Source organism: Rhyacophila brunnea, unplaced genomic scaffold (genome assembly GCF_057557595.1).
Source record: "Rhyacophila brunnea isolate RB1 unplaced genomic scaffold, BYU_Rbru_1.0 scaffold_5, whole genome shotgun sequence".
NCBI classification, from domain to species: Eukaryota; Metazoa; Arthropoda; class Insecta; order Trichoptera; family Rhyacophilidae; genus Rhyacophila; species Rhyacophila brunnea.
The window spans coordinates 20,230,103-20,243,598 of record NW_028233170.1 but is presented as its reverse complement, the minus strand read 5'-3'; the positions used below and the strand labels follow the sequence as shown (position 1 = coordinate 20,243,598).

Below are 13,496 nucleotides of genomic sequence, written 5' to 3'. Positions count from 1 at the left end.
TGCTGACAGAGTTAAGAATATTACTATTACGACTACATAGGTACGTATATATTATTATAAGATAGAGATTTAAAAGAAAAATTTTCAAGCAGAATATTTAATATAAAGACTTCAAATTTTTTAATATATTTTAGAAAAAAAGGTGCTTTGAAATTTTAAAATAATTATTGTTCATTTCATTACATACACCAATGTAGCAATATTATCAAGCATTCCAAACAATGTAATATTACAATATTCTTATAAAGAACCATGCAAAGTAGGAGCGGATATAAAAATTAAAAAAAAAAATTGAAAGATAGTAATTATTGTAATAATAAAAATATATAAAAGAGATGGAATAAAGGTATATATGAAAAGGAAATATGGAAGAATATATTTTATAAGACTTACCAAACGGAATGAATGAGATAGATACATAAAAATAATTAATAATTAAAGAGCCCATTTTTGATAATTCTATAGATTTAAAAAATTAAAAAATTAAACTAGCCTCATATTTTTTGTCGAAGAGACGGTTATTACTTTCGGAAACCTTTCTGCTTATTTTTTGTGTGAAGTAACTTGCTTTTATGATCATATATTAAATTTGCGGAAAATGAAAGATGCAGTAAAGTTAATTGAACGTAACATTCGGAGATTATAAGTTGAATGATTATAGACAGCTTAAGATTGTTAATTTTATAAGGTTACTATAATTATTACTATTAGTAACTACTTCTAGCTAGTTATCTAGTATTTTTTGATTGAAATTAAAGATTAACTTCAGAAACGCAATCGTAGTTTATTGTACGTAGTATATATAATTGGTCTCATCTTAAGTTTACTTTATTAGATAAATAAGACGATTGATAAACTACTGGGTTATTGGGAAATCGATGTTATCATTCTGGAAAAGCTTTAAGTCATCGTAAGTAATTTTCTAGATGAAGTAAATTTTGAATAATATAGTGTTGTGTCAAGACCTGCATAAGACCATAGGGGTGCGGTCCAGGAAGTTCTTCTTGCACCAGTGTCGTGTAGACGGGTCGTTCAAAGACTGGGGGTAGATCGTTGACGTCGTTGATGTGAATGATAACCTTCGTCGAGTTCTCGTTCAAGCTGTCCGACGCCACAAGTGTTAGCTCGTACTAGCGCAACACAAGACAAGCGGCTCAATATACAAATTGTTTGACAGTGCGACGTTTGTGCAACACAGTCCTCTGAACTGTGAACAAACACTATATATTCCAATGCAACCGAACGGAAACCGTTTCAATCCGGTTCGATTGTGTTTGCTTACGTCGGGCGACTTCGGGGAATACCACAAAACAAAATGGAAAATAAATAGAATAATACTGATGCTTTCGATAAGGGTAGATATACAACGTAAAAAAAAGAAAACATAAAATAAAATGTATATAAAGTATGTAGGTATCGAAAACGCAGGATCAACGGGAATATTTTAACTGAAATAGGGAAGAACAAACATAAAAATAATATTTTTAATACTTAAATGCGAGCTAGAATTTACTAAAACAAAATATTCATACATGTCGACACACAGTTAAATAAATTAATAAAAAAATTAGTGCACAGTGCAAAAAGTGAGGCAATAGAAACATGGTAAATACATAAATAATATTAAATAAAATATAAAATATGTGGATAATATTTAAATTATTTTACGTAATTTGCAGTGCCATAGCAATTATTAATTAATCTATCAAATTCTTTGTTTCAATTTAAAGCGAAGAGTCGTCCATTCGGTTGTAGCGCTATGAATGCTGATTATGTTGATTAATGCGTATTTCCATCCGAATTTATATCCATCTGATGCCGATTATAATTCACGGGGCGATGTCGCGAACGGTAAACGGCGAAACAAATTATCGAGGCGCGGATTTTCGGGCAATTCATCAGGCGGGAGGAGGCGAAGGCTGCGAGAGCCGACTCGGAAGCGTCCCGAGAAATATTCTATGATTCCTCCTCGCCAAGAACAAGTCGCGTTTATCATTCCCGGGAACTTTCGCCGAATACAAATCATGCGCCCCGAGCGCCGAAGAAAGAAGTTGCCCTTTGCCCCGCGGGGCCAGCCTTCAAAACAATCGGAAGCTATCTTTCGCCCCACACCACTCGTGTGCTATGGGGCCTCTATTACACCGAAAGATCCGATGAAAACAGGTAAATCACCACGTGTGCTCCAAGACAGAATATCGACATCTCATACATTTTCAAACAGGGAATGTTGGCTAATAGGTATGTCCTTTGACTATCTATTCGATCCACCCATAGGGATCGTCGCTCAGTGGCGAAGGGTGGAGGTAGGCTGTTAAGATTTGACATAAATAGTTCACGTTAAACTTATTACTACGTATTTGTTTTTATTGAACTACGACTACAATTTACAGATGGAGTTGGTTAATTAAAAAAAATCAACTAAACCCTGCCTATATCAAAGCATAATAGTTTTGGTATGCTTTGGGCACACTTTTTCGTTCATACTTATTTGTTTTCGTTGAATTAAGAATACATATTGCACATGTTGTTGGTCAGTTTTTTAAAATTCATTCAGCCCTGCTTAAAGTAAGCCAAAATAATACATACAAATATTATTCTAATATATATTTTATAGACGAGTAATTTTTGACTATTATCTATAATGGCTTGGTTTTCGCAGGGTATAATTGAATTTAAAAACTAACCAACACCATCTGTAAATTGTAGTCTTAGTTCAGTGAAAACAAATACATAGGTACTTATAATTATTGACAAAATTTAGTATGCACTATTTATATCCGATCTCAACAGCCTACCTCCAACCTTCGCCACTGTCGTCCGTATATGATGCCACGCTCTAATGGGGGATGAGGTATAATAAAATGTACCGAAAATATAATTTTCATTCAATCAAACGAATTTATTTTTAATGAAAATGGTGTAATTGAAAAATAGGACATATAGCCAGTGAGAGGGTGAAGATTTTTGGATGAATTAATATGTCAACGGAGGATTCCATCTCACATGGATACCCTACTCTTATACTAATGTGGTTGCATACTTTTTGATACTTTTTATAAAATTATTGAATGTCGTTACAATAAAGTGACAGGAGAACTAATTTAATCCAATTTACGATTTTAGTTATTAAATATTATTTTTTTCTAAATATGTAGATATAGAAAGTAAACGATAAAGTTGTTTGAATTAAATGGATGATTTCTAATGATTTCTAAGTAATTTATGTACTTACATAATATGCAAAAATCTGTCATCTATCGTATGTGTAGTTTTTAGAATAGTTTTTATATCAACGCGTTAATTCCCGAAAAAGCTATTTTTTATGAGATCTATCGTCTTTACAGCGAATTTATTTTCATTGGGTTTTTCGTTGTAAGATGATCATTTTATGTAAGTTGAAACGGGGAGGGCTGACGCCATGTGGACACTACCAAAAAGGCCCAATACAAAAGCCCGATGCTGGAAAAAGTTTTCACCGAAAATAAACTTTTAGCGCCATTTGATATAATTAGTTTTCGTGTTCTGCGAAATAATGTTACACGATATCATATTTATGTTAATATAATTTCCGTCAGCCTATAACTTATCACACCGAGTTTTATTTATTTTAATACCAACACAAGTATGACAGTTGAATATTAAATAATCTAGATTCTAGAATGCGTATATTATGTACGGAAGTGTTGACGCAAATTATAAATTCATGATACGTACCTACTACATACACAAAGGTGCTATTATGATACGTATAATTTCGCGAGGAAATATTATATATATATTTTATTGATTGAGGTAGGTAGACTTATATAGTAGAAGACATTGTCCTTTTTAAAATAAATTTTGTTTCTCTTTATTATATAATATTATATATAAGATTCTGTTATATATAAACGTAAGTTTTAGATGTAATCTATAATTATATTTTAATAAAAAAAAACAAAATATGACACTAACTACAGGAAACTATAATAAACATACAAAAAATACACAGAGACGCATAAACAAGACAATACATAATATAAACAATTACAATACTGCTGCCTAGAAAACAAAAAAAATAATAGAAGCTGACGAAATAATAAAAAAGTTTGCAGGTGTATCGTATTGATTGACCTGAAGAACTCGTTTCGGAAGGTTTCTATCATCTTCTTCAGTGATCTGAGTGCGGTATGTAGGGCGTTCGAAGACTGGTGGATTGTCGTTGACGTCTTTCACATGGATCACCACTGTCGTATAATTTTCCTTCAAGTTATCTGATGCAGCCAGCCGAAGCTCGTACTGAGGAGTACATTAATATATCCAACAATGAATACAATTAATTAACTATGCAACAAAATAAATACTTTCACGACATATTACTATATTGATAGAGACCGAAAAGTTTAACGTGAATTTATCACACACAAGCAAGTTATCATGGTAATATATCAATAGAAACACAATATTCAGTATTTATCAATCCAAAATAAACACTTTTATAGCTGCAAATGGAATATTACGAATATTAGTTAATTGAAGAACAAAACTCCGTTAAGCTAGAAAAATATTTTATGTAGATAACTTTACTAACTATTATCATTATTTTATTCAGAGTCTCGTTTCCGGTCATGTTCCTCACACCTACATTATATAGAAAATCTGTTGAAAACATAGTTATTCATGTCCTGCCCACTGTGACACTTTTACGGAAACGGAAATCTCAATGATCCATTGGAAAACTTCCTAAAAAATTATCACCAATAAATTCGTGTAACTACCATTGCTGAATATATAACAATAATTTGATAACATTGAAGTGTAAAGCCCATAGTCAGCCATATACCTAGTATAAATATTTATAGACATGGGAATTCAGATTATCTTTTCGTTGAAGTTTGGTAATAAAGAGTAACAGAGTAGAATAGGTCTAAACTGATATACCTACTAAATTGGTATAGGTATATACGATTTTTAGCATAGTTATTAATTGACCTGTCACAATTGGTTAACATGATGATGATTGTAAAAACGTATTCTAGAGTTTAGAGAGACTCGAGGGATTTTTAATAAGAAAAGTTGACAATTATTCTCTAAGAACAAAGAAAACGGAACATAACATTATTTTAAGTTCTCCATCGAAGACAAAGATCGAAAAAAATATTTTTTTGGATTACTTAGATTAAAACAAAGATTAGCTTAGCCAAAAAAATCTTTATTGGATCATTCTGAAAAACTTTGTGTTGACTTTTAAAATAAATTTGATTAAACAAGGTTAGCGAGTTGATTTTTCGGAGATTTTTGTAAATGTGAACCACCAGGGACCAATTCAAACTGTTATCTACGCAGAAAGATGGTTTTTCGATGTAATAATTACGTTTGTACAATGCTTTAATCACCGAATAGTTTGAAATGGCTATTAGCCCTTCCAAAGGCCAAGATGAAGATGGAATGGGAAATAATGTGCCTAAAAGGAAAATAACGCTCGGAAGTAAGATTTCATAAAATAATTAACGACTTTATAGAAAGTTCGTTTTAGTAGCAAGAACAATATTATTTAAGTATCCCTTATAACCAACGCATCTATTCTATATACAAGGATGCTATCGGCTGCTAACGAGGGTACCTAGTTTAATCATAGTTATGTATTGAGGCGGTTAATTTATTGTTACAATAAGTTAACCGTCAGAACTGTTAAAAAGTGCTATGTTTTAACAGCACCTCTCTTGGCTGTGTTAACTTTTTGTTACAGTGTACAACTGTGTTAACAGTTTTGATAGTTTAGATAGCTAACTTATTCTGACAATTATAATACCTCAATACATAAATATTATAAACGACCCTCGATAGCCGCCGATAGCAGCCTTGTGTGATGCGCAAGTGGTAAAAAGAAAAAAATATAAGTCTTTATCTAGCTGTAGGTAATCTCCGGTTTATGGTGATATACACACCTAAACATAGTTAAATATTATATTCTAAAAGGCTTATAGGTACACGTAAATGAAAATAAAGTGCAGAATAACACAAGGGATTTCAGTTCAGAAGTACAATAAAATTATTGGCATCCACAATATAATACTATTATTAACTTGGAAATTAGCCGCATGGGAAGCTTAGCTTTGTTACGTTGTATTGGCCAGCAGCAATAAGATCATAAAATACGTGATAATATTACTATACCGATAACTGCAATCATATGAATTTGATTAAATTTTAGAGAAGCGAATTATTCATTCATATTTCAGAAATTTAAACCGAAATATATATAGTAAACCGCAAAATTTAGCCAATGCTCAGGCAAAACTAGTCTAGACATCTATTACGCGGAGTAAATACTATATGATTTACTTTATTCGGCGTAATGACTTTCTACCAGGAATTTGAGTGTCATGAAGTAATTTGTTTCTATCCAATAGTTTTTTTTATGTTCGGAACTTATGAAATATGATCATAAATTCGGAAGCTTTCCAAATAACTTTATTAAACTGTCCTAGTCCTATGTACCTAAGTAGGTAACTGTGTTTGCTAAGACAATACTATTCTTGTATTATTAGTTATTATGGCTTCAAGAAGGTACTTATTGGTTCTTATGAAATGTCCGAACTACGCTCTTTATTTATTTTTGGTCAACATCATTTCCGAACTCTTGTTTTCTAACCAATGAAATATTGATTTAAGATGTAATTGGTGGAAAAACGAACACTCGTTTAGAAAAATACATTTCAAGTTAAGTAATTGTTAAAAAACCGTGATCTGGTGATACAGGAGTCCAAGTTCGAATTTAGCTGGTCGCGTTATCCTGAAATGTTCGTTTTGTATGATAATAGCGTTTAAACATGAAACGCACAGCTAGAAATCATTTTGATAGGTATGTGCTGCGCGCGATATATCAATCTGTTAGGTATCAAGATTAAACAATCATTAATTTTGGTTAGCTTGTAGACTAGTGAAAACGCTCTTTTTATATCGACATATGTTTTTGTCTGGACCACTATTCGAATGGGTTACATCCAATACCTACTTATAAAGTTTTTGCAAAGTATTGTGTAAACTTAGTTTGAAGTGGAAATGGTAAATAAAATAACAAATTACATACATTTCAGCGTATCACAGTTCACGGAAAGTTGTCTTACCGTAAAGATATGACCGTATTGAATAAAAATCAAAACATGACGCGTTGTTCGTAGAGCATTACAGACAGTAATTGATTAGTAAGTAAATTAATTTGATAATAATTGGTATACAATATCTGATAACAACGCTATCATTATTACGTACCTAAGAGTATTTTATCACATCAGTTATCGAACGCCTATTTATGAATCATCCAGATTTTTATATAAATGTATACGATATGATTGTATTCCTAATTTACTATCTACCTATTTTATTCTGTCTATTCCATGTATTCTGAAGGCTTTTATTACGTATTTTTAAGTGTTTTATGTAGAAATGAATTTGATCTCAATGTAATACGGCCATCGGTTTCCGATACAATATCTTATAGTAACTGTCATACGACCAACGGGCGTACGTATAATTTTCTGGACACGGACACCAAACTATTTAAATTATCTGCTTCTTACAATAATTATTAACACATACATTCTACCATGTGGTTCAAAGTTTTCCGGAGTAATTACTAATACATAGATATTAATAAATATAATCGTCAACAAGTAAAAATAATAAAACTTTAAAAACAAGGAAAAAGAATCTTATAAGATTTTTTATCATCTTCGTATAGATTATATAAGACTGTGCTGACCTAAAACGAAGGTAGGTAATTACGAGCCATTAGGTTGCATTAAAAGTATCACAGTTTTAGAGAATTCGAGCTTAATTGCGCAAAAAAGCTTTCAGACCATATTCCGTAGAATCTACATTTATAAAGTATAACGTATGTTTAATTTGAAATTCCTGCAATAATACCCTTTTAGAATAATTATTACAGAGCAAATTAGTACCCACTGTATTTTTAATAAGAATGGCCTAAGTTGAGTAAACTGGAAAATAAACATTGAGATTGCAAATTCAAGAAGAACTCTAACTAATATAAACTTCTTAAATAAATGAGAACTATCTCCGCCTTGCCTTGGATAAATATTGGCATGCAGTTTCTATTTGAATTTCAAACGAGAATATTTAAAACACCATGTACTTGGCAACTTGAAATATTTTTTTATTACGATGTCAGTATATTATGTTGTTTATATTTTTGATTTTATTTCAGTATTTTGATTTATTATACAATATATGAAATTTAAATAATAATACATTGTTAACTTATCACAAATAAAAAATATATAAATGTATGTAAATTATTTCTGTTTATAAGAAACGTAAGTTTGAAAGATTCTTAGAAAAATACTACTTTCGATTTAAGATGAGGATGGAATTGTTACGTGCAATAGTTTAACATAGTGCATAATGAGTAACTTATTATGCACTATGTTATAGTGCATAATGACGACGCAAATAACGAGCGTAGTTAAACACAAAGCAGCCAAGCCACAATTTTGAAAAAAATGAGTTATTGTGATTTCCATAATCTCACACGTTTATTTTACGTTCTGCACAAATCAGCCAAGTTGCTGTCGTACAAAAATGTCATATAAATGCGTTCTAAAATATGCCATATTCGTTCTGCAAAAAGCAGCTACATGATAATAATATTATGTACTTACCTAATTATTAAAATCCTGACTGTAAGGTGTGTTTTTCTACATTCAGTTAATGAACATTATTTTCTCAATTACATTATATGTTTTTCATTTTATTATATGTAATATAATATACAGCTTTTGCATATAAAAATTAGTGCCAGGCAGCTAAATATTAATGTATAATTTACAAGTTTTTCGAATTATTTTCAGAACTTTGAAATTCCCATAATACTTGAATAACTTAGGTTTTTTTTAAAGAAAATAGATGCAAAAATAACGATTTTCCTTACAAAAATAAGAGTTGGCTGCATTCAAGAATAAACATTTTAAAAAACCCGCTTTGCACAAAACAGCCTGGACTGCTAAAACACCAAAATTTCATAGATTTTATGCATTTATCTCTTTATAAGTTACACAAAATCATATATATATATAATACCTATCATTCAAAATTCAATCTATCAGGCTTGGTGGATTTAAAGAAACACACTTTACATAAAAGTGCTTCTATCTCTGTTTGAGGTTTGTGTGGCTTGGCTGCTTTGCGTATAACTACGCTCAGTTTATCTCTGATATAAAGATCATGGTATACATTGAAAATGAAACAAAGAGACAGACCTACCGAGGTTGAATATATCTACTGGTGTAAAATATATACACGATTGACACAAAACAAATTTATGTCGTTATCTCCAAAGTTAAATAACTTAAAATATACAAATTAACAATGATAATTGGAAAATAAACCCTTAGCCCTTCGGCGGTGTTTGGCGCAAATTTAATCATTTTGCGGAATCGCGAGGTAGGTTATGTTCACTTACTTATACGTTAAAAATTATTTCGCGGGAACCATAATAAACATTGATTATAAAGTTCGAATGAAACCCCAGGAATAAGGAGCTTAATAATTTAAATCGATGGGCGGCAGAGAGCTTTTAATTGTTAGTACGCCGCGCGAAAATTTCAGGAAGATAAAAAATAATTATTACCTCGGTGTGCGCTCTCAAAGATTTTTTTTTATTACAGTTTCGCCAAAGACGTATACGAGTGGAAGTGGAAATCTTCTCTATACGAAAGAGATTTTAGGTAATACCTGCCCACTCAAATACTAATTGAGGCAGCATACACCTAGTTTCATTTCAATGTAGGTATTTGTATGTGATGCATATACCTACTATAGTATCAACTCCACAAAACCTTTGAAGTTATATACCATTTGGCAAAAGGTAAAATTGGTAGGTTATTTTATTATGTAGGTAAGTAAATATTAAAAAAATATGTGGGAGTCAAGCTCATTGATAACTCGAACGTTCAATTAAAATTAAAATGAAAATCTTAAGTGTATATTATGGGCCTTCACAGTATGAAGAATAAATAATTGACAAGTTTTTAGGAGAAATTTAAGTTAGCTGGGCTCCCCGTGCACTGGATAAAATGCAAATCTTTTTTGCTAGTTGCGGAGTATAATTTACGATACATGGATTATTCATAAACACTATAGCAAGGTACTTTGTTATACACGTGCATCAATTATTGCAATGAATATTTCCGAAACTGGAAGATATTATTATCTTCGGTTTCATTTTTGCGGCACCTTGACTATCGCTGGAGAAGTATAATTAATTCTGACGCTGCTAATCAAATCCTTTTGAGACATCACCGCACCGTACAACAATATGTTTTACTGCATTATTATGACAATTCTATTATACGGTGAATCGGTACGTCTCTGCAAAATGTAGGCCTAAGCCCCATACAATGTGGACATTCCCAGCGTGCGTATAACATGAAAGTATTACCCACACGATCCTACGAGAAATCGTATGGGTCACAGGGTGGAGGTTGTATTAATAGTTTTTTTTTGTACGAAAAATGGATGTTAGCTATTTGTTCAACCGATTAAATCCATACACTTGCTAGACACCGGATTCGAACCCGGGTTCCACGGCATTATAAGCCGACACGTTACCGGTCGGCCATCATGGGAATACGTGAGGATTAAACCCCTGTCCTGTGTGTAGAAATCTAGCATATTTTTGAAATCTGCCCCGTGAATGCCTTTGAATTGAATATAGGGAAACAATTGTCACAATATTAATCGCTGTAGAGAGGACCATTATAATCTTGCCTCATCCATGGCTCGCTTGGGTATAATAAATGACCCTAGGTGCCAGTGCGGAAGTAAGATTAAAGATGTTAATCACGTTGTTTGGCAATGTCCTCTGTATGATACCCAGAGACAGCGGCTTCTTGAAGATCTAAGTAAACAAAAGTACCAATTGACACTGGATGTTGCGATATTTTTGGCACGGCCTAATATCAAGGCATTCCGGTGTGTCCAAGTGTTTCTGAGTGAGTGTGGCCTACAAGAGTAAATTATTATTTGTTTTTTTCTCTCTCCTGTAAATTGATATTGTAATAACTATATGAGTAATTATTGTAATAATATGTATTAACAGTGTATATTTAAACGTAAAGCTAAATAAGACTCAATTGAGACTTCGTAGCTTAAATGATAATAAAAAAAAAAACAATGCCTGTATAGTGATATTGTTTTGATATAATTTTGTGACTGTACTAAGTTTGAATATTTCTATGATATTAAATATATTATTATATCTGCATCCGAATACATGAATGAATAACATTATGTATTGCAATTAAATGGGTTGATAGATACATTCTGAGTGAATAAAGTTTAACTGCGAGACTTGCAAATGAAGTCAGTATTTAACTAATCAGAGAGACCTAACCTAAGAGGGTCTGAAGATAGGCGGCGATGTCGGATTAACTAAGAAACATGTGCCTCTATAAACTCGATCCGTAGTTTGCCGCCAAAACTCTCCTCACTAAGTAAGAAGTTTTAAAATTAATTAAAATTTAGTATCTTTCGTCTACTTCGGATGTGATAAAAGCCATAACATCGGTGTTGTCAGTTGTAGAAGGAAAATGCCTCCCCTCATCCGGACGCCGACGACATTAAAATGAAACATGGCGTACATTAAGGAATCATGCCAAACTTTTTAAAAGCTCTCTATTGAACTTTTCATTTGAGTACTTTTGTTTATTACGAAAATTTTAAGAAAATTACTACTGTATAGTGTATGATTACAGTGTGTGTATGTGTGTATGTGTGTTTTTCTTTGTTGCATTCTTTTTGAATTATCACCCCATCCGTTTGAAAAGAAAAAGCATTTTTATGGGCTAATAAAATCGCATGCGTCAAAATAAATGCGACATAATTCTCGGCTATCTATAAAAAATGTTGATATGTTTACAATGTTCAGAATGCAGTCTTGCAAAATAGTAAAAAATAGTCGTTAGAATATGATATAATACGCTGGTAATGTTTTAGAAAAACACCGCGGAAATCGAGTAAAAGATTTGCCAATAAAATTGCTAAACGTTAACCACAATTTATTTTATTCACCACTTCCAATTCATTTGTGGAAGTACCTTTTAATTAAAACACAATACGTAGTACCCCTTTCACACAATTTAATTATTATGAGGACCGGGTTCGTCCGCCTAAAATTATACCGACACAAAATAATTAAAGATGTTTATATCAACAAAGTTAAAGCTAAAAAATACGAATTAAAAAAAAAACAAACGGCCATCATGTTGATTTTAACACAAATCTGGTGTAATATAATATCTTCTTTATTTAATATGTTTGTGATGTCGAAAAACATTAGATTTAACGCTATATGTCACATAATATGAATTTTGCAAGCGAAATAAATTAAAATTTATAAAATGAGTTTATTAAGCTACCAAAAAGCTGGATGCTGATTTAAACATAATATATCTGGTGTAATATTTTAGCTTTTTAAAAATAAGTTTCTGATGTTGAAAAACGTTGGATTAAACGCTATACATCAGATACGAATTTTGCAAGCGAAATAAATTTAAAGCTAAAAAAAGGCTAGATTTAACGCTATATGTGAGTAAGCTAAATGTTTATTAGAAAATACTAGATCTGGCAAAGAAAATGCTTAGTTGGAAACGCTTGACGGTCTACATGCCGCGACTGCACATAAAATTAAGCGGGTGGAGATGGGGTGACCGTAAAACACGAGCTTCCTCTATGTCGTGTTTTTGTTTGTTGATGTAACATAAAATACAATGAATGATCATACGATAATAATATTACGTTCTCATACTATTAACGTATGAACCTACCAAAGAATGCTAAAACACTCCATAAAACGAATAAAATAATAAAACAGGTTATGCGCGTAAAAAAGAATTACTGCAAAACATGGGAGACTACACAAAAAAAACTTTTTACGGCTCAAGTCTTCCCATGTGTTGGTATTTATTGCTGAAAAATCTTACGTTTTCGTTTCCTCAAAATAAAAAACATTCTCCGACATGTTTTATTGCAAACAGTAAAATACAAATACCTCATTAATAACATCAACGTGAACGAGCTCGACATTAAATTTTATGATCCACTTCAAATCAAAATTTTGTCTGTCAACAGGTTTTTTATGCATGCATTTTTTACATTGCGAGAAGAATTTTCGCGAAACAGCAAATATTTTTTTGGGAACACTGCTTTATGGTAAGTACATCAGATTCTTTCAATTACTGATAACGTGCTATTAAAAAAAATAAGAATCAATTTTTATTTTTCGACGATTTAATTTTTGTATGTTATACCTACTGTACTAATCAATCATGTATCTACAATAAAGAATATTGAAGAAATGAAGAAAGAATTTGAGTTTTAAATATCACGTGCTATTCCTTGATGAATAAAATAAAATAATGCTTTTATACTCGTACGTTATACCCCAACTTGTTTTTTGGAGTTATGTTGGCATTTTCTTAATTTTATAAAACAAA

General features: G+C 31.5%; 1 protein-coding gene across 8 annotated transcripts in view; it reads right to left on the bottom strand.

Annotated features, from left to right (window-relative positions):
* The window catches only part of CadN (neural cadherin), an 835,618-nt gene that overhangs the window by 16,103 nt on the left and 806,019 nt on the right, over positions 1–13,496 (bottom strand). For 5 of the 8 annotated variants that reach the window (XM_085956138.1, XM_085956137.1, XM_085956141.1 and 2 more), the window contains one exon: positions 4,114–4,278. In XM_085956138.1, the coding sequence (XP_085812264.1) occupies positions 4,114–4,278 (165 nt within the window). Of the gene's footprint in view, positions 1–965; positions 1,131–4,113; positions 4,279–13,496 lie in introns of all 8 variants that reach the window. The other 3 variants (XM_085956140.1, XM_085956144.1, XM_085956143.1) reach the window with 1 other exon arrangement.